Raw genomic sequence first — 20070 nt, 5'->3', positions numbered from 1 at the left:
TATTTATATAAAGGCTGGAGTGGGGGTCTGCGTGGGAGAGATGTGGGCAAAGGCAATATGAAGGCAAGAGGGAGGATTGGAGTAAAGAAGAGAATGCAGCTTCTGAGAGCTGCTATAGCTTTCTTGATGTCAGCTTTGGCTTCAGGATTGGGTTTACATCCTCACTGGCTGTGAATCTCTCTTAGCTCTGACCCTTCTTATTCTGGATTCACCTCCACAACCACTCCCTGACCATTTCATAATGTTTTGTCAGTATAATCATTATTTGCAGGGATGATCAGCCTTTCTTATTTTTCAGTATGAAGTAGTTTCCAAAACTGGATTCTGATTTTTTTCTGCTAATTTCCCAAAAATGTGCTGCCTTTGAACCCTCTCTTGCCCTAACTGTAAGTAAATAAATGTTTCGGTGAGCGGTGCAAGGGTCAGATTTAATGGGATTAGGGTGCTTGTTCAAGGTAACATTAGACTAGGCTTGGAGAATCACGTTTGTCAAAAGGAACATGTGTGCCATCCCAATCACTTTCCCACTGTGGATGACTCTGTGTAAAAATGATTGACCATCTTTGGCCACCTATCCTTACTTCACTTCTCTGCCCTCTGCCAAAGTACTCTTCCCTAGAGCTGATGGACAGCTTTGTTTCCTTTTCATTTCAGCTGCGGATGAAGATATCCTCACTAAAGGAAAACAGTCCATCAAGAGTCAGGCTTTAGGAAATCAGAACTCAGAAAACGAGATCCTCTTGGAAGGCGACGACGATACTCTGTCATCCGTGGATGAGAAAGATTTAGAGAATCTCGCTGGTAAATTCAGTGGTTGTGTGGATATTTCAGCTAGCTCCGGGCCAATAACCATCTAATTACTTACTTTTTCATCTGTGACCACTAGGACTACCAAGTTTACACCCACAATTACTTTAAATGAAGATTGTTTTTGTTCTTCCAAACATTTTCCCCCTAATCTTCAACACGGTTTCCCCTTTATTTTTCCATTCTTTTCAGTTTCTTTACCCTTCTCATCTTTTTCGTTTATGAATAATTTTCACTGTAAAAGAAAAAAAGTTTAAAAGCAGCCACAACAAAATTCCTTCACCCATGGGAGTTACCTAATCTCTATAAAATGAGAGCTATAAGTAAAATTTTGCAGATTGTTTTGTAAATAAAGCTTGGAGGCAGATGAGCTATTTGCTTTGATATACAGGTCTTAGTGAACATGCTGCATATACATTTAACTCTCTCAAAAAATCCATTCCAAGAATGCTATGGCATTTCACAGGATCCACATATTTTACCTGATGTAGGAATTTTGATTTGCACTTGCAGATTTTCAGTTTTACTTCCCTTATGGGAAAAATTCTCTTGTTTAGCCTGAAATTTTAGTCATTCATTAAATGGCTTTTTTTCTTTAATGGCTGTGGCTCTCTCCCTCCAGGAGGAAAGTCTGAAAGATTCCACAATTTCCGTAGGTGAAAATTGTACAGTCTTCTTTTTTGATAATTTTAATTTAAGAGAAAAGGCATCAGGAATTTTTCATTTAGTGATATGTCTGCAACCTGTGCTACCATGCAGTGAATTAGAATGAAAAGCAAAAATAGATGATGGTATCTTCTCTGATGACCCATAAACCTCTCTAGAAAGTAAAAATAAAATTAATTAGAGCACACTGTTAAGGGATTTGGGCTAGGCGTGGAGAGTAGGTGGACACTGGTGTTCTCTAGCCTTTTCCTTCACATCTATTTACCCATTTCCTCCTCCTTTATTTTGCTTCTGTTCTTGCTGCTAGTAATACATTCATACAGTAATAGAGGTGAAAGGGGAGTTTAATTATATAATCTTGACAATGGCAATAGGATTAAGAAGTAATCCACACTAATAAAGTGGTGTGGGTTAGAAATGAAGTGGAAATTGTCAGGGGTCTTCTGTAGGACCTAGGCTGCCCTAGCTCCTGCAGCTGTCTGCTTACCCTGTAATTGAATGTCTGAGAGTGATTGAAAAAATGTTATTTCTTCTCAGGATTACATGCTAATGTACAGAGGGCAAAGGAGACAGCAAAAGAACACATAGCTGCTTATTTCATCCATTTATAGGGATGAGCTTTGGGAAATCATGGCTGTTCTGCAGCTATCTGCTGCCCATCTGCAAACACAATGTATTTGTACATTGGGAATAGAGGGCAAAACCTGCTCTGATCTCCGCAGAGCATCCCTTCTATTGTCCTACTGGCACACATTAAGATTGATGTGAGATTAAGGACCAGCACCTTCTAACAATCGATGGAAATGTCGATTCATCTGAATTTTGAAACGCTTATTCACCCATTGATTACCTGAATAGGTGTACCATGTTTATAGGCACTATATTAATTCAAAACTATAAGTGCCAATTTTCTGTTGCTGTTTTCTTCACCTATAGGATTTGTACAGTGAGGAATTGACGGGATTTCAAATTCTTACTTTCTCTCTCTACCTAAATATATATATGTATGTAATATAATAATTACTTTTAGTCCTTTATTTTAGGTTTACCTCTAATATACTTTATGCTCTTCTGTCTGTAGTGAATCTATTGTTTTCAGTAGCAGGCTGATTTGTCTTTTTGATAAGCCCTGTGGAGATTTGATTATTCCAATAAAAATTCATTCACTTGGAAACCCACCCTCCAGCTGTTTACTCCCAGAGTCCCTGAACTACACTAATATTAGATTTGGAAGCATTGAACAATATTTAACAGTGGAAAGGCAGGCTTAGAAAAGGAGTATTTTTTTCCAGTCTTTCATGGGGTAAAGTTATTATGAAGAGGTTTTGTGTCAACCTGGCACAAAATCTTTATCAGAGAATATGGTGTAACGTTTCTCACTTCACTAATAAGCTAGTGATCTTTGGTGTAATCATGTTTCAGCCAAACTAAGCTAACCTCTGGCCTTGGAAGCCTATTGAGTCTTCCTTGCTTCTGGTTGTTGTTCCATGTTGTTGGATAGCCTGAGGCTTGTTTTCTAAATGGAATGTGGAAGGACTTACTTAGGCAGAGCCACGTTCTTACCAGGAGATTAGACCAAAGCTTTGCAGACTCCCTGTAAAATAATTGCATCCTAGTTTACTGTTATCATTAACCGTCTACTATAAATTTCTTAGTATGAGAATTCTAGTAACTGCATTTTCAGAGGAAGATTTGGGTTAGACAGAATTTGTAAGTGTAGACAATTTGGCAGACAATTTGGTGCTAGAGGTGGGAATTTAAAAATAAAATTTCTGCTTGAATCTGTTAGATATTTTTGAAAAATGTCAATCCAACATGTGTGGCTTGTCTTTTGCTTTTGGCAGGTCCTGTTAGCCTGAGCACACTGGCTCAGCTTGTGGCCCCCTCTGTTGTAGTAAAGGGCACTCTTTCTGTCACCTCCTCCGAACTCTATTTTGAGGTGGATGAAGAGGACTCTAACTTCAAGAAAATCGACCCCAAGGTGAGAAGATGAGGAGTGGGTTTCACTTTTAAACATTTTTTTTTCTTAACGCTGGTACGGTGGGCTGCTGTTGGGTAGGATTGGCATTGGTAAAATCTGACAGACTTAGTTTGAATTTCTTGCTGAATTGCTTCTGCCTACATGCAAGGCAACTATCTTCTTTAGCTTATGATTCCCTTACCAGCTAGTTAGATTATTGAAGTTCATTTAGATTCAAAAACAATTTCCACTTAATTGCGTTTATCATTAGCTCATTCTGGGCTTGGGGCAAAACCACAGGGAATATCGTCCATAAATATATTTTGCCGCAAAAGGTCCAGGGTGAATTAAGCTACAAAATTCAGTGAGGTTGAGAGTGGAATTATTTTGTTTAGCCTTTATATTTCCTGGATATAATACCAATATATCACTCTCCTTGCTTTGTCCTCATGACTTACTACTCTGTTGTGCACGCAAGCATGTCTTGTGTGTGTGAGATACCTCTGTTTCCCATTACCTACAGTCGATTTTACAAGGCACTGCATAATTTCCTATTCTTAAATGAAAATGTAATTTCCCCTTTAAAATGTATTTCTGATTACTTTTCAGACCTTGGCAACTTTATTTTACTAAGAAACATTTGTGGCACAGCCATAAAGCCAAAGCTAGGTTTATTTCATGAAAGTGAATTTGTTCTGATAGGAAACAGTCTCTTTTAAAATGAGCAAAATAAGCAACCTGTAGAAGAGAAGTGGCTTAAAAAAGGGAATTATTTATTTTAGAGTCTGATAGCTTGTGTGAACACACATATTTTGCGTTTACTGATAGGAAGTTCTTTGGTACTATAATCATGTGAATTATTAAATTTTAGTGATTTAGAAGTATTTCAAAGTAATTGATAAAAATGTAATTTTATTTAAAACTTTACAAACAAATCATCTCTTGTCTTACATGTGTTTCTAGCATTTTGTTTCAGAATTGCTGCCTTTATAAAAATAAGATTTGATAGACTGTATAAAAGGAAGGCTATGTTGGAAATGACTGTTTTGAACTTGATAATTCAGCCAATTCAATGTAGAGAAAACTTTAATTGTGAAATTACATCAACTAGAAAAATTTCCTACTTTTTTACATGGCTCTACTATCTGAAATTATATTTTAGTTTCTTTAGGAAATAAAGGTAACCAAAATTACTTAAACTCTCTAATTTTGGTACTTTGTATGTTTGAGAGGCTGAAATTTAATTCAGAATATTCTGTTACGGTTTTTGACATACGTGGCATAGAATCTAAAATGTGATGTAATTTAAAGGTGTCTAATTGTTCGCAAGATTAGGATCTCTGCCAGTCTTTGCAGTGAGGCTCTTTAAAGTTATTTACTCCTTTTGAGAGAAGTTAGAACTTTTATCTCTCTCTAATTTTATTCTGTGCAACATCATTAAATTAATTTTTCCCCTATTGCTTGCGCAATACAAAGATCTTTTAGCCTAATCACTCATTTGTCTTGTACCCCTGCAACCTGCCTAATGTTACAGAAATCAGAATTTTGCCAATTTATATTCTTAAAAATTTTCAGCCAATTATTGAAAGAAATTTTTATTTTGTGTAGACGTTGGTGCTTTCAGGTGTTTTATAAATGAGGACACTTGTGGCAGTGTTTTTCTTTTTTTGTTGGTGATACCTACATTAAATAAGGCAGGAAAAAAACACTGAATTTGGGGAATTTTTGTTGTTCTTGTCAGGACTTAAAAACTTCTTCCTGGGATAGTTGGAGAGAGAGAGAGTGTCTAATGCTGTAAATACTTGTGTGCATAAGAAGAAAAAAGGTCATTTTAAGATGTCATTTTTATCTTTTAAACTAAACACTGCCCTTAAATCATTTCTTTGTAAATGTGAGCACCTACTACTTGCTTTGAAAATGTTCCTAAAAAATCAGAACATTTTCCCCCGGGAATAGTTCATTTTTATTATTAAAAAATCAGTATTTTTGTCTGAACCACTTAGTATTACAGTGAGTTTGTTTTACATCTACAGGAAGAGAGATCAGAGAAAGATACAGTGTAGGTTGAAAGAGTAGAGATTATTTCAGAACTGATAAGATCAAAGTTTATATTTCTAAAACAAAACTATTTTTACTAGGGAATTCTTACCAGGGAATCTGAGAACTTAAGCCTCTTTTGTCAAGTGAACTAGGCACCAGAGCCCTGAGTACCTTCCTTGTTTCTCATCCATCTATGCTGTCCTGTGGATCATCCCTCCATACACTCCCTCCCCCATGTGAAGTTCTTCCTCAGATCTTTAAAATTCCTTTTTAGAACATTTTTGTCTACACCTCTCATTCATGGATTTTTCAATAAATTAAAAACTAGACTAATTCAAATAATAAATTTTAAAGGTTAAAGGGTAATATCTGACGTACTTTCTATACCTGTGCCTCATTATTAGCATATCTAATGGAGTATATTGAAGAAAACATAAAGAAGACAAACCAAACCAGTTCCTTTGGGATGCTTTCAGTTTTACTAATTATTTTATTTTTAATTAGTTATTTCCTTGTATTAAAATAAAACCTTTGTTAATTTAGATGAAGTGTTAAAATGAGTATATTGGATTGTTACCTTAGAAAAGCAGGAGTAATGTACTTTTCCTGTATGTAAATTCTTGAAAATAATTTTTCTTTGGTCATAAAAATAGTATTCAAATCTTTTTTTGTTTCAATTGCCTATAAGCACCTTCTGAATAATTCTGGGAATTTGACAAATAATGATTATAGTTATGGCATTTATAACTAAACCTTAAAGAACTGAGGTAGTTTCTAAATCTGGATTGTTCATATCACCATTTCCTGGGGAAAAGGAGTATTGCTATAACCATTTTATTCTTTTTTGGTATGGCTGATTTAATTGTTAAGTTTTTATTTTAAGCTCGAAGAGGACAAATAATTGAAAGCAAAGTATCAACTGATCATGTTAACTCTTGAGAAAAGATCCATGAATATTGCCTTTGTTTTTCAGACTCAGAATGGATTTTTTAAAACTATGATGTAAGAAAGCAAATCTCTTAATTTTTAATCTGAAATAATTTTTTTCTATTTTAGACATTAGGACCAAAATCTTTTCTTCCACACAAAAATCTGTTTTTTTCAAGTGTGAAGAAAGATACTACTTTAAACCTCAAAATTTACAGAACAAACATTACAGTTGGGTAAAATTAATATTTTCTCTTTTCCAAGGATGGGGGAGGGGACTTGTATGGTTAAACCTACAAAAAAGGGCTGTATTTGTAAATTTTGCAAATTAGACTTCCTTTGAAAGCTTCTTGCATTTAGTTTCTGAAGTTCACATCTTTACATTGTAAATTATAAATTGTGATCTCACCTGCCTTCATTTAAGAACAATCCACAGTCAATTACAATGTAAAGTAATATTTTTATTACTGTTTTCAACAAGACTGCTTAGGGTGAGGGTAGAGGTGCAAGAAAGGGAGGGGCACAGTCTGACATTGGCACTGAGATACATTTAACATCAGCACAACTTTTTTTAAAAGAGAAATTTTACATATAATTAAATACTTTTTCTCACTTGGTGACAACATTCAGGCAACCCAAAACAAAATGAAATGAGAGGGAGAGGAAGAGGGAAAGAAAGAAGATGAGAGAGGGGAGAAAGGAGAAAGGGAGAGAAGGAAAAGAGGAGAAACTACTATACATTGATTTGAAAATGTACCTTGGGTTTCATTTTGTGGTGGCAAAGCCCGATTGCTTCTTTTGTGTGACCTTTTAAATTCACATTGTTTGGAAGAAAAACGATCACTTTTGTGCAAGAATGTGATTTTGTTTGTTTGGTTGGTTGGTTTGCTCTCTTTTTGTTTGCTTGTTAATTAACGAAGGTCTTGTGCCGGCTTCCTGTTTCTTTAGGTGGCTTACATAAAAGTTTGTGTCCGGAGTTTCTGCTGTTTGTAGCTGAGTTGTGTGTTTTGTGTGTAAGAGAGCATTCCTGTTTGTGTCGCTTTTCAAGCAGTCCCCAGCACCCTATAGTTTGTCCAGGCTTTTGGGATTGGTGAGAATTTCCCTGGCCAACCTCCAGGTCTGCTTGGCAGCGCTCTCCAGGGCCGAATGGGGCTTGCCCTGAAAAAGGTCGAGGTTGGGCAGAAAGTAGTGAGGGCAGCGGCGGCACTGCAGGCAGGAGATGAGCTGCAGCAGGATGCCGTTGAGCCGATCGCCTAGGCACGCCTCGTCCCAGTCCGTTTCCCGCGGGTGTTTCTCACACTCATACAGCAGCAGCGTCTTCATGTGGTAGTTATTGAGCGGCTGGCCTGGCAGCTCCAAGTGGCGGTCCCGCAGCGTCTTCAGCACCGAGAGACACTTGTTTCGGCAGCCGCCCATCAGCAGGCGGTTCTCAGCCTCCCCGAACTGTAGCACCCAGGCATCGCTCTCCGCAGAGCTCTGCTTGCCGGTCAGTGAGTAGCACTCCTTCGACAGCAAGTTGAACCCTTCGGCCTTGACCTCCGCCACCCGATTGGGGCCAGGCCAGGGGATATGGGGCATAGGCCACTGTGCCGCACTGCGAGGCCAGATACCGGTGCACTTGAACGCGGGAGTGATTTGCACCACGTAGCGCTCCCTGATGCGCAACTTAACCTCGCTGGTGTCTGCGATCATCTTGACCACATCCCGATAGCTGCACTTGTCCACCGCCTGAGCCACCAGGGTCTGGAAACGTGAGCGGATCTTGCGCGCTGAGAGGTAGCCGGACGCTGTGATGAACTCGACCCAGAGAGACATGCTCCGCTTCCGCCCATCACTCAGTTTGAGCACCGCGCAGCCGGGCAGGGAGCCGTCGTCCACGAAGTTGAAGACGCCCATCTGGTTTAGGTAGAGCACCACCTCGAATTCCGTGGGCGAGATGACCTCCAGCCCCTCGTAGCGGGCATCGATCTCGCTCAGGGAGCTGATGAAGCGAGGCTCCTGTACCTCCACTTCCTTCAGCACGTCCGAGACCACCTTACAGACCTCTCGGATGGTCTTGGCGATGGCCGCCTTGCGCGCTTGGCAGCGCTCAGTGTAGTATTTATTAAGCTGGTAAACCAGCTTGGCCTGAGCGGCGATCATGTTGGGGCACAGGTCCGGGCTATACACCGGCGTCTCGCAATACGTTGAGGGATCCAAGGCTTACGCAGTGGTGGTGGCCCTGCGGCTGGCGAAAGAGGCGTCGCGCTTCCCCTAAGCCCCACTTTCACTCTTGTTTTCCACCTGGACTGACCGGCTGATAAAACAGCCGGCTTGCTCTTTCTTTCCCCTCTTTAGAAACCTTTTTTCTTCTCCAGAAATAAGAAAAAAAAGGTAATCTTTGAAGAGGAAAAGTACCTGCTGGGACTTTTTTTGCTTGATGTGTAAAATAAAGATGTGCTTGTGAGAGAGATGAAGGGGGGTCGGGGGGGAAGTGGGGGTGAGAGAAAAATTCAGGTTGCCAAGAGGTTAGACTTAGATGTCTGTAGCCGAGATTGCCCAGAAATCTGAAAATGAGGTCTTTTAAGTACCAAAGTAAATTTAAAAATAAAAGCGAAACATTCAGTGTTTCATTCTTAAACTTCTCTCCCACGCTGGTAGGACTTCTTCACTCAGCGTAGGTAAGTGCCTTTTTCCTCACCCTCCCCCAAATGGAAGGTGAAGGACGTAATTAAGGTCCAGAGAGCAGTGAAGTGCAGCTCAGTCCGCGGCACACTTGGAGGTTTGCAGACGCCGCCCGGCACTCTCAGCGTGATGGTCTGGTCTCTTCTCAGGGGGTCGTCTTGTAGCGGTTTTCCTCTTTTCCTACTGGAGGCGTTGTTTGGACTGGGTTTGTTTGCAGTGGTTTCTTCTTGTCTTTCTCTAGGTGCAAACCGCTGGAAGTTGTTTGATATTCATTTCTGCTTCGTAATTTATAATTTTGGCCCTCACAAAATCTATTTTAGTGTGACGAAGTCGTTGCTTGCTTTGCATCTGGGGTTTAGTTATAAGGATTCAGGGGTTTTTCTTCTCCTCCCCCTTTAGGTTGCTTGTGCAGATTCCACTTTCTGAGTCGTCTCTCCCTCCTCCCCTCCAACGTCGTCTCTCTCCTTTTCCCTCTCCCTCCCTCTTTTTCTTCCTCCCACCTCCCTCCTTTTCTCTCTCTTCCTGTCTCTCTCTCCCCCTCTCTCTTCTCTCTCTCTCTCTCTCTCTCTCTCTCTCTCTCTCTCTCTGCCTTGCTGTTTCCTGGAGTTATTTAGTTTATGAATGGTCCAGGGCCATCATGAGGGGGGCGGAGCTTCAGTTCCTACAATCGCTATCCGAGCTGTCAGTGCTTTAGCCAATCCGAGAGAGAAGACAGGCATGCTTGGCAGACAGTAGCAGCCACCGCTGCACTTGATAAAGAAAGGGGGTAAAGAGAGAAGTAAGAAAATAGGAGGAGATAGTGGAAGTCAAATGCTCACACACATTTTACAGCCCCTTTCTTCTTTATCCTCTCCTCTTATCAGTTGCAAGGAAGAAAAAGAGAGTCTATATAGAAGGGACTTCTGGAGATGGCTGGAATAACGCGAGAGAGTAGCAGTGGTTGAGAAAGGTTCACTTTTTTTTTCCTATCAACATTGTGCAGAAGGTGCAAACTCTGACAAAATTACTTTTGCTTGAAGGCAAATAGAAGGAGGAAGGGGAATCTGGGAAAGAACCTACATTTTTCTAGATTTTCTCCTCTGGCAAACTCTTCCTCCCTTCTCTTTCCCTTCTCTCCCATTGTTGCCAAGGGCCAGAGCAATTGCTGTATGTGTGCACCAGTTGGGGTTTGTGTGCGGAGTGGATATGGGGTGAAGGTATATGACCATAAATCTCTTTTCAGTAATTTCCATATGCTGTTGAAAAATGGGGCAGGGTAAAAATAGTGCAAGCACCTTGTTTGATAATTCCTTTATAATTAAGATTCATATATATTTTATGCTATTACTTTATTGTTAAAAAACTAGTTATTAGAAAATATGTTTAAGTTGTGAGAAAGAGTGCAAATTTATATATGGTTGACTATTGTTGGATATAGTTTTAAATTAACATAAGCCACAAAAATTGTTTTAAACAATAAAAAATGAAGGGAAGTAAAAGTGAATCTGAGTTAAAGTTTTCTTAAAATGTTAAATGTTGTAAATCTAGTTTTGAATATACTCTGAGGCAGTACAGAGTTTCACTTGTAAAATGATTTTATTTTCATAATTGACTGTTGCTTTTAAAAGACTTCACTGCTGCAAAAATCTATAACTATCCTGTTATTGATTACACAGATGGCTTCACTCCTCCCTTGGCATTTCACTGAAAACTCATGCATATGCTTTTAGTGTATGTATTATACGTTCAAGCTGTACCCCTTGTAGCCTTTTCCTACTTTTGGTTGGAAGAAACTGTAACAGTGTTTTTGATTTGCTTATAATTGAGGGTTTATGTTTGAACCTCAGGTGTCTAGATGCTGAGTCTTTTTAAGACAAATCAAGTAGATGGAATTATTTTTAATTAGATTTTGGGCATTATATTCTCCGATAATAACATAAGAAGTGAAAATCTATGAAGCCATTTGGGCAAAGACTTCTTTTTGCAAAACCGGTGTACATGCGGCTTTTGCAAAACCCCTTGGGAGGGCTTGAGGTGCCCTCTTAAAAGCTGGACCAGGTGAACTTGAATTCAGTTGCATAAGGAAAGTTTATTTCTCTCCATGTACTTCATGTCAGATACTTGGACCTCTTGGTTCTTTCTTAGATGTCTGGAGCCGACGACGGGTGCCTTGTCACCCCCTCGCTCTCTTTGCCATAAGTCCCTGTCTAAAGAACTGGTTGGCTTTTTAAAAATCAAGTCGGATTTTGTGTAGGATATGTCTTTAAGTAGCCAGGAGTGGGGAAGAACAGTCGGAAGTAAGCGTACACCAAACTCTGGGGTTCCGAGCTTTATAGTCAACTTCTTCCGTAGTGGCAGAGACTTGGGGCGGCTTCAGGCTCCAGCCTTGCTTGGGGCGCAGCTTTCATCTCCGAATGCTTGGCGGTGGAAGGATAGAGCGGAGCCGCGGCGTCTTCGGGGTTCGCGCAAGTGCGAAGCCCAGACTCTGTAGGTAACCTGGCTAATGCTCTCGGGGTCACACTGGCACTGTGGGAAGTATTACGGGGCAGGAGGGGCACTTTGCTGCAGAGTTGTGCGACCAGCCCGAGAGGATCCGTTGCAGCTTCTCCCGAGGGCAGTTACTGGGCGGAGACGTGTCGGGGACAGAGGGTGCAGAGCTTTCCCTCCCAGACCCTCGAGGTGGCCGCTTCTTCCTCACATCGTCCGCAAGCAGGGGAGGCCATGCGTGTGGACCAGCCCGGTCCGCGACACTCCTCGGAGTGTTTGCAAAAAGTCCCGGGGGTGACGGCAGTTGTCCATCTTCTCGGCTCCAGTGCGGCGTCGCCACCCCCAGGTCCATGGGTAGGCGCGCAGCGCCCGCCCTCCTCGGGTGGGGCGGCCCAGGCCATTCGGATCTTCGCGCCACCACTCCCTGATACCCCACTCCTCTTTTTCCAGCTCTGACCTCGACTAAGTTTCGTGGCACCCTTGTCTCTGGGTTTCTCCACTTTTACGTACTGAAGCTGAGGGATGATAAAACGTTACAAATGTTTTGATTTAAAAACAATTCATTACCAATTTACCCTGTCTAAGGTAGATGCTGTAGTAAATAATAAATCAGTTAAACAAAGGCGACTTTAATTTATTGCTGTGGTACTAATTAGAAACATCATTCGAGCAATAAACTTAAACACTTCCAGCAAATAATGCTCGCTCTTGCCAGTTCCCTTCCTTTCCCCCTTCCCCCACCCCAACTCTCCCTGGCTGCCTGTGCTCTAAGAGCTGCTTCAGCTGTGTGTTTGCGGATCCGCTCTTCCTCTGGTTGAATAATTGAAGGGGGAAACGGTATCGGAGGAGGCTGTAATTGAAGAGCCCCTGTCACCTCTGCTTTTATGTATGTTAGTATAGAAGTCCATCAGCAGCTCCTTGATGGTGTATTAAAACGAAGTGGCAGCCCCTTCTGCAGGAGATACCGTATTCTATTAAAGGAGACCAAGTGAGAGAAAGAAACTCTAGAGGCTAAAAGCCACTTCAAGTCTTCAGACCGATTGATCTGTATTCTCTTGTTATAATCCGTCTCAATCATACTTGAGTTAATGAGGCAAAAGAGGGGGAGAGAAATCTGATGGTCCTTGACAAATTCATTAGGGAGGCTGCAGGACATTTTATTTGACTGTTAAACATCTTGTTTGTTTGGTTTAGGCAATGCCAACATCAGCATGCTTCTGCCCAGACCTGTGATGTTGGGCTAGCTATAGACATTCCTAAAAAGAGGAGGAGGATATTCAGGGTGTGATTTGAATTTTTTTGTTTTGGATTTCGTGTCGTCCATAACCTTCAGACTTCTCTAGTCTTTACCTTCAGCATCATTACTTTAGAAGCGTTTTATGAGAATGTGCATGATAATACTAAGGTGGGGGTGTTTTTAGTTACTAGAAACTAAAATGTGTATGTTGAAATTTTAGCCTTAAAATTTCCCATTTCCCTAAAGTATAATTGAGTCAAGTTATAGCAATTAGTGTGCTAGTTCTTGAAAAATGTGAATGTTTAAGCTCCAGAAGAATAGCCAGATTATACATTACGTCCTCTTTTTAATTGATCATGAGCAAATAAACTTTTAATTATTAATTGAATTTCCTCTTGGAATGAAATGCCTATGAGTACAGAAACTTGGAAATAAAACTTAACTATTTATACAAATAAGATTTTCAAAATAAAGTTGGTCTATCTTAATGTGAGGGACTTTTTATATTTAAAATTAGAAGCAAAGCTGCATATTATTTGGTGCTAAAATAAGGTGATGTGTTGGCAGAATGCTTACATTGAAAATATAACTGAAGAATAATGGGCAATTAATAGAATGCTAATTTTATAATATGTTATTCTAAGATAGTAATACAGTACTTGATTTTCTCAAAGTTTTTCTTGAAATAAACAATCCAGTTGTGATACTTTTTTGAATAGAAAATTCAGTCGTATTTTCCTACAGCAGTTGACTTAAACAGCCTCAGCTTAAGTGCTTTGAGAAAAGAACCCTGTCTTCCATTTATAGGAAAACAGTATGAGAGAAAAAAGAGAACTAATGCTCTTTGCCTGTCATTTTAAAACATTCCTGCACTGCTGATGAAGCTTGAACTGCTTCAGGGAATGTATGGATTTGAAAAGAAATGATTCAGTAGTTCATGTTGTGTTTCTCAGGAGCAAAACCAAACTAATGGCTGAAGTCAGAGCTTCTGTACATCTGACAGATATAATCCTGTTTACATTTCCAGAGAATACAGAATCCTTAAACTTTTATTTTTTGCTGATCTTTACTTAGAAATGTGTTTACTGAGTTACACTTCGGTGCATTTTTTACTTTATCATATCACTGAGACTTAAAAGATACTCATTATTTTATTCTCTAGAGACACAACATACAGTATTGCATTAATCTTTACTAAAGAGTGTACAGATTTTAGATTATATAATTTTGTTTTCCAGGAAAATATTCAAAAACTAATCAGATTATTTAATTAAAAAAAAAACTCTGAAGGATTTATACTTTTTGGAAAACAAAGGACCTCATGTTTATGTGTGTATATTCTCTTCCTCTAAAATCTAGTTTTGAAACATCTATGCAGTTGCTAAATTTTTGGGTTCTTACATACTTAATCTTTCAACATTATTTATAAAAATGCTTGTTTTTTTTTAAAGAAAAAATAATTTTGGTCAAAATATAAATGGGGAAATAACTATTAAATTCCCTGAATTTAAAAACGATTCTAATAAAAACAGAAAGAAAAGTGAATAACCCAAACACAATTTGTGTATTAGTTGATGAAATTTTATTCAAGTAATTATAAGAAAAGCTTTTAAAGACAATTATCAGGGTTATAGTATCTACATTATATTAAAAGTCAAAGTAAAACCACATTCTCTTTTGCTCTCTGTGAAATTATCTGATTTCAAAAACTGAGGTTTCATAGACATTGTATCTAAACTATCAATAATTACTATTCTGGAATCAGTCTAGAGAAATTGAATGTTTTCTTTGAACAATTTACTGTAATACCTGTTTTAAGTGGTCAGTCATGCTGCTGAACCAAGTTGTTTTTGTTTTTCCTCTTACAAAATAGCTTAAAAAAAAAAAAAAAGAAAGACACCCTTGTAATCTCTTTGGTAACCCAAGGGTATTGTTCTCATTTGTAAGTTTGAACTTAAGGTAATGTTCTGTCAGGTAAAGGCAATAGCTTTAATTTTGCATAGTAAGCCTATCGAAGTGTATTAAAAAATAAATCTTTTACATGCTTTTGAGCACTGTGTTGTGGACCTTTTGAATTTGGTTGGGTAACCTTGAGTAATATATATATATGATTAGTGGTGTTGTTTATACTTTTACATCTTTTACAAGTCTAATTCTTACATTATTTTGTAGGATGAGAAAATTGAAGAGTACAGTATATGTTCATGTTTTCCCCCAAGCTGAATAACAGTTGTATATATGAGTACCTTATTAAGCGATACATAATTTGATCTCACCAAGATATATAATGATAGAGCAAAGAAACTGTACTCAGGAAAATGGAAGTAAGCAGCTTTTAGCCTAACTGAAAAGTAAATACTATTGTATTATTGAGCTAGGATATGAAATATTAAGAAAATCCAAGTTAATTCAGCAAGCATCTCTCAGAAGGTGTTTCATTGAACTTACTGTAGTCTCACTTATGTTGGGATATATCATTTGGTCTTACCAATAAATCATTTAGCTTTTTCTCATTTTAAATGTATACATTTTTGAGTTGTAGTAATTACATCCTTTTATTTCCATATATAGTTAAACAAGTTCTGAAAAGTTAGAACACATAAGATTCGGTCCTGTCCTCCTTCCTTCCTTTTTAACAATTTGAACTTGCTACTATACTATGAGGTAAATGAGGTAAATATTAAATTTCACCTGTCAAATAACTTTGGCCTTCATAACTCACTGTAGTCTTCACAAATGAGAGGATTCTTTAGTAGAACCAGCTCTTAACTATTTAAGGAATGATTATGTAATTTGTGGATTATTATTTGTGTCTAGGTGTTTTTTAATATCAATTCCAGAAGACAGACAGGAAAATCAGTGTTAGTCAATATTGAACTTGATGCTAAATAAATAAAAACTTTTGATTTCCATTTGATTCAAGATATTAAATTTTATGGTTTAAAGAAGGTGTGATATCCTTTGTTTAATAACTTAATACTACAGACTCACATGTAGACTATGTTTCTTGGGATCTTAGAGCCATCCCCATTCCCATTTCTGTTTTCCCTTGTGATCGGTGCCAGAGATTTCTGTAACAGATGATTGAGATTAGGGACGTAGATTATGCTAGTTCTGAGCTGTACTTAGTTCAAAATATAAGACTTGGCATTGTGTTCTGTATTTCTTTCAGGTCATATGAGACATTTTGTGGATCTATGTTTAAAATTATCAGTTAAGCGTATCATATGGATAGTTTTGTATTATATTTTAGGAAAACTAGCCTTAAGAAACTATAAGCCTCAAAAGACTTATAAAACTAGCCTTTTTAAACATCTTAGTTTATTTTAAAATATATTGGTTCTACAACACTCCATCTACATTATTACTAGTAGAGGTAATTTGGCATCATTCTTTTGCTACAATCGTAGCAAATTTTTAATGGACTTTGTATTATTTTTAATGGAAATGTTAAAAATCTAGCCTGTTCCTTCTTTCAAACATTGTGAATTAGAGTAAAAGTGATGTGCTGAGAGGTCTCTCTGATTCCTTGTAGTGGTTAAACAACAACAAAAATTCTTCATTGGTTCCAATCTACATATAGAAGACATCTGTGTAGTATAAATGAAATAATATTTGATGATCTAAGGAATGGAAACTTTTCCTGTAACCATGTGAAATCAAGCTAGGATATAAAACAGCTGTCTTGGCCTATGTATATCAAGGTTCTGCCAGCCTGTTTCTTTTCTGAATTTTCCCTTTCTATCTTCCCTTATTATCTTTGGATCCTAAAGAGTCATTCTTTTATTTTCTGACTGGTTTTGTCTGAAGACAAAACCTGGGTTGGTAGGTTTAAATCAGCCTGGATAGAGTGAAAAATCTTTGATCTATGGCTATGACTGTTTCCAAATGATTTGCTTGCTGGGACCAGACACTATCCATGCCCTTTCACTTTGCTATCAGATAGGTACACACAAAGGACCTGAAAGGCTACCAGATGCATAGTTAATCATCAAATTAGGTAAGTACAGGGTTCTAACCATACTTAATTAGATCTTCTATTTCTAATAGTTATTTGTTCTATGGTACCTTGTTGGTTAAATGTTCTACAAATCTAATCTCTTCTGGAAATTAGTCAAAACTTTATAAATTATAGCATCAATTAAAAACAAATACAAAGCTGTGTATTTTTAAAAATATATAAGGTCTGCTGCCAGGTAGCTTTCCTAGATAGAGAAGATAAAGAGAGGCAGTTTGATAGCGTCTAAAAGTGTCTAAAGAGCGTTAGTCTAGGGGAAAAAGCCCTGAAATTTTTGTCCTTGCTTGGCTACAAACTATCTGAGTGACCTCAATTGAGTCATTATCTCTACTCACTATTTTCCCAATTCTTAATTCGGGGGGTGGATTAGAACTTTTTTCTGCCTTTTCAAGATAAAAAATCTGTAACTTCATACCATAGCATGATTTAAGTTGTTATTTATATCTTTTAGTTGATTTTAAATCAGAGATCTTTCTGCAAGAATTTAGACTTCCAGTACTGCTCTAGTGTTAAGTATATGAAAGTTTTTAACATGAAAAAAATTACAGAAAAAATAAGCTTACAAATGGTTATTATATTCCATCCATATTTTAGTCTTAAGGAAAAAAAATTACAAATTGATTGGAGATGGTTGTGAGAGACTACCAAATAGCAACTTGGAATAAATTCTAAGAGTATACTAATTATTGCTTGATAGGAGTTGGATCATAAAAACATGAAAAAGAAACAGGCATGTGTATTGTATACATAGAAAAATAGTGTGTGTTTGGAGGTGTACATAAGATTAGCAGGTATTTTTTTTCTTAAAATGTTGAATGGACTCTCAGTGTTCTGACATTTTTATAAAGGTTAGATATTCTGTAAAAGTTCTTGAAGCCAAAGAAAGTTCAAGTTCACAATTAACTCCAAAAATAAAAAATTAAAAAAAAAAAAGGAATGGTCTGTCTTCTCAGGGAAACTATAGTGCTCTAAGCAAGTATAATATTACCATATTCATGTTGTGTTAAAAGATAGATTCAAGCAGGGAAATGGTTTTCAAAACACAAGTCACGATAATAAGTAAAGTTTTATACTACTTTCTCATGCTTTTCACTTGTTTTCATCAGAAGATCTGACAAGCATAACAGTGTTAACATCTTTTATTTTACAGATGTTCTTAGTTTTCTCTCAAACTGTAAAAGATGCTGTATCAGAGAAGCATGGTAGGAAATAATTTCAACACCTCCCTTCACTGATGTGATAACTTATTTTTTTCTAAGCTTGTGGATATTTTTGGGGGGAGGGATGTGAGGCAGGAAAGAGACAATATATTGAGATCTAATTATTCTCATTTTGAGATATAGGTCAATCTGTCTGCTTTATTACAAATTCTCTCTAAAATATCTTTTCAGTTGACATAGTTATTTTTACTTCTCTGTTATGTTCACTGGAAGTCCCTCATTAATGCAGTAGGAGTGCAGGTGACCACTGAAAGAGTTGTTGATGGACACTCTGTGGGTTTGCAAAGTGCAAACCTAAAAGACTAAGCGATGAGAAATGCATTGCTATTTGTGAATTTATGTTTTATCTCACTTCACTTGAAAATTTATGAGTAGTGTGGCTTAAGGGTGCTGGAGTTGTGTGTTCCAGGGCTTGCCCCTACTGATAACACCCTTGTTGGCGTGAAAGTGCAATGCAAATTATGACAGTTACAACCTTCTGTTTTGTTTAACCTGTCAGTAGATTTCCTGGCTCAGTGCTGAGGGCAATGGTGTGTTCAGCTAGTCCATATTCACCTAAACTTAAAAGGTCAGGTTTCTACAGGCAAGCCTAGTCAAAGCCTAATTGATGAGGAGGGCAGGAAGACAGAATTTACTGTTCTGTTGGCTAGTTTCATATCGTTAGGTTGTCCTGAAAGCATCAGGCAGTCACAACCCCTTTCATGTAAGTGCTGACCCTAGACAGGAGCTGACAATCAAAGGAGGCAGCCACAGGAACCAGTGCAAGTAGGCTATTGATTTTTCAGTTAGGTCTAAGTAGTTTGTAGTATGGGTAATGGGTGACAGAGGCAGGTATGTCATTATCAATGAGCTCCAGAACAGTAGCGACAATCCTCTCTCATATTTCCTTCAGCACTGACAGTATGCATCCAGAGGCGGTCAATAAATCGCCCAACCTTTAACTGACAAGTGACTTGGAGGTTTAGGTTGAGGGGTGGAAGTTATAGAGCTAAACTTCTCTACTTGAACATGTACTGGATCTAGCAAGAGTCAGTAATTATACTTTAAGTCTTTGAAGTTTTGATTTGGATAAGTCTTTGCAACTCTGAAGATCAGAGTTTACTTTTAAGCTTTTGAGAATTTAAACAACATATTTATGTGGTTAAAAAATAAAGAAATGAGCCAATCATTTGTAAAGATAATTATGCAAGGATAGGTAAGGTATGTTATTATGGTATAGTTCTGCTTTTATTTTAGACTAGATCCTAACTCAATCTCTGGTATCTCTGTTATAAAAGTTCAGCAGTTGCAAATTGCCTCTCAAAATCCATTTTAATTCCTATTCTCCACTTAAATGTTTTAACTGTAGACCAATTTTAAGTAGAAAAAAAATTGTACCATTTATAAATGTGATGTATTATTACTAAAGCAATTACTATTTGACCTTCAAATTTGTTTTATATTACTTTTCACAATAAAATAGTCAGGCATAGAACATTTAATGATTAAAGTTTGATGAATTATGGTTGCTTCTGAATTTAAAAAGAAATGAGGCTGATTTTTGTTTTAAAGGCATTTCATATGGATATTTACATTTAAAGGTAGATACAGTTTATGTTCGCATGAACACAAAAGTGTAACAGGTTTTGGCTAAAAGTACACATGTTCTAAAAGGATATAAAATAATTTAGAGATATTTTAAATTTAAGTCAATCTCTATTTTGTTACAAAATGTAAGTAATATAAAGAGAAGATAATATTTATAACTAGAAGTGGGAGTTTCAGTTGTACCAGGATCCTTGCAAACTATCATATGCTTACATTTTTGGAAAACTTTAAACAAATTGAAATAAAACAGGAAAGTAAATGTTTTTTAAAAGTTCCTTAAATAACTTATCGCTATGATATCTTGTTTAACACTGTGATATTGTACAGAACCAGAGTTCAAGTCTGTAGTATCATCTAGCTGTGGAGTACCCTGCGTGACCACATGAATCATTTTCATTCGTCCAATGCCACTGAAAATTCCTTTTTTCTTTTCCTTTAATCAGAAGGTTAATGCACACTGAGGGAATGGATGCTTAAA

The 20070-nt window shown here is 37.6% G+C and overlaps 2 protein-coding genes across 5 annotated transcripts in view; one reads left to right on the top strand and one right to left on the bottom strand.

Annotated features, from left to right (window-relative positions):
* The window catches only part of LRBA (LPS responsive beige-like anchor protein), a 742782-nt gene that overhangs the window by 451925 nt on the left and 270787 nt on the right, over positions 1-20070 (top strand). For all 4 annotated transcript variants that reach the window (XM_073892352.1, XM_025874296.2, XM_073892351.1 and 1 more), the window contains 2 exons: positions 655-801; positions 3318-3454. In XM_073892352.1, the coding sequence (XP_073748453.1) occupies positions 655-801; positions 3318-3454 (284 nt within the window). The remainder of the gene's footprint in view (positions 1-654; positions 802-3317; positions 3455-20070) is intronic.
* On the bottom strand, positions 6844-9284 carry MAB21L2 (mab-21 like 2). Its single transcript, XM_025874298.2, has one exon. The coding sequence runs from the start codon at positions 8540-8542 to the stop codon at positions 7463-7465; it is 1080 nt and encodes a 359-aa protein (XP_025730083.1). The 5' UTR covers positions 8543-9284; the 3' UTR covers positions 6844-7462.

Source organism: Callorhinus ursinus, unplaced genomic scaffold, assembly GCF_003265705.2.
Source record: "Callorhinus ursinus isolate GAN/ISIS: 27379988/994484 unplaced genomic scaffold, GSC_fseal_2.0 scaffold4, whole genome shotgun sequence".
Classification (NCBI taxonomy): Eukaryota; Metazoa; Chordata; class Mammalia; order Carnivora; family Otariidae; genus Callorhinus; species Callorhinus ursinus.
Note: the sequence above shows the minus strand (reverse complement) of the source record. Positions and strands in the feature narration are given on the sequence as shown.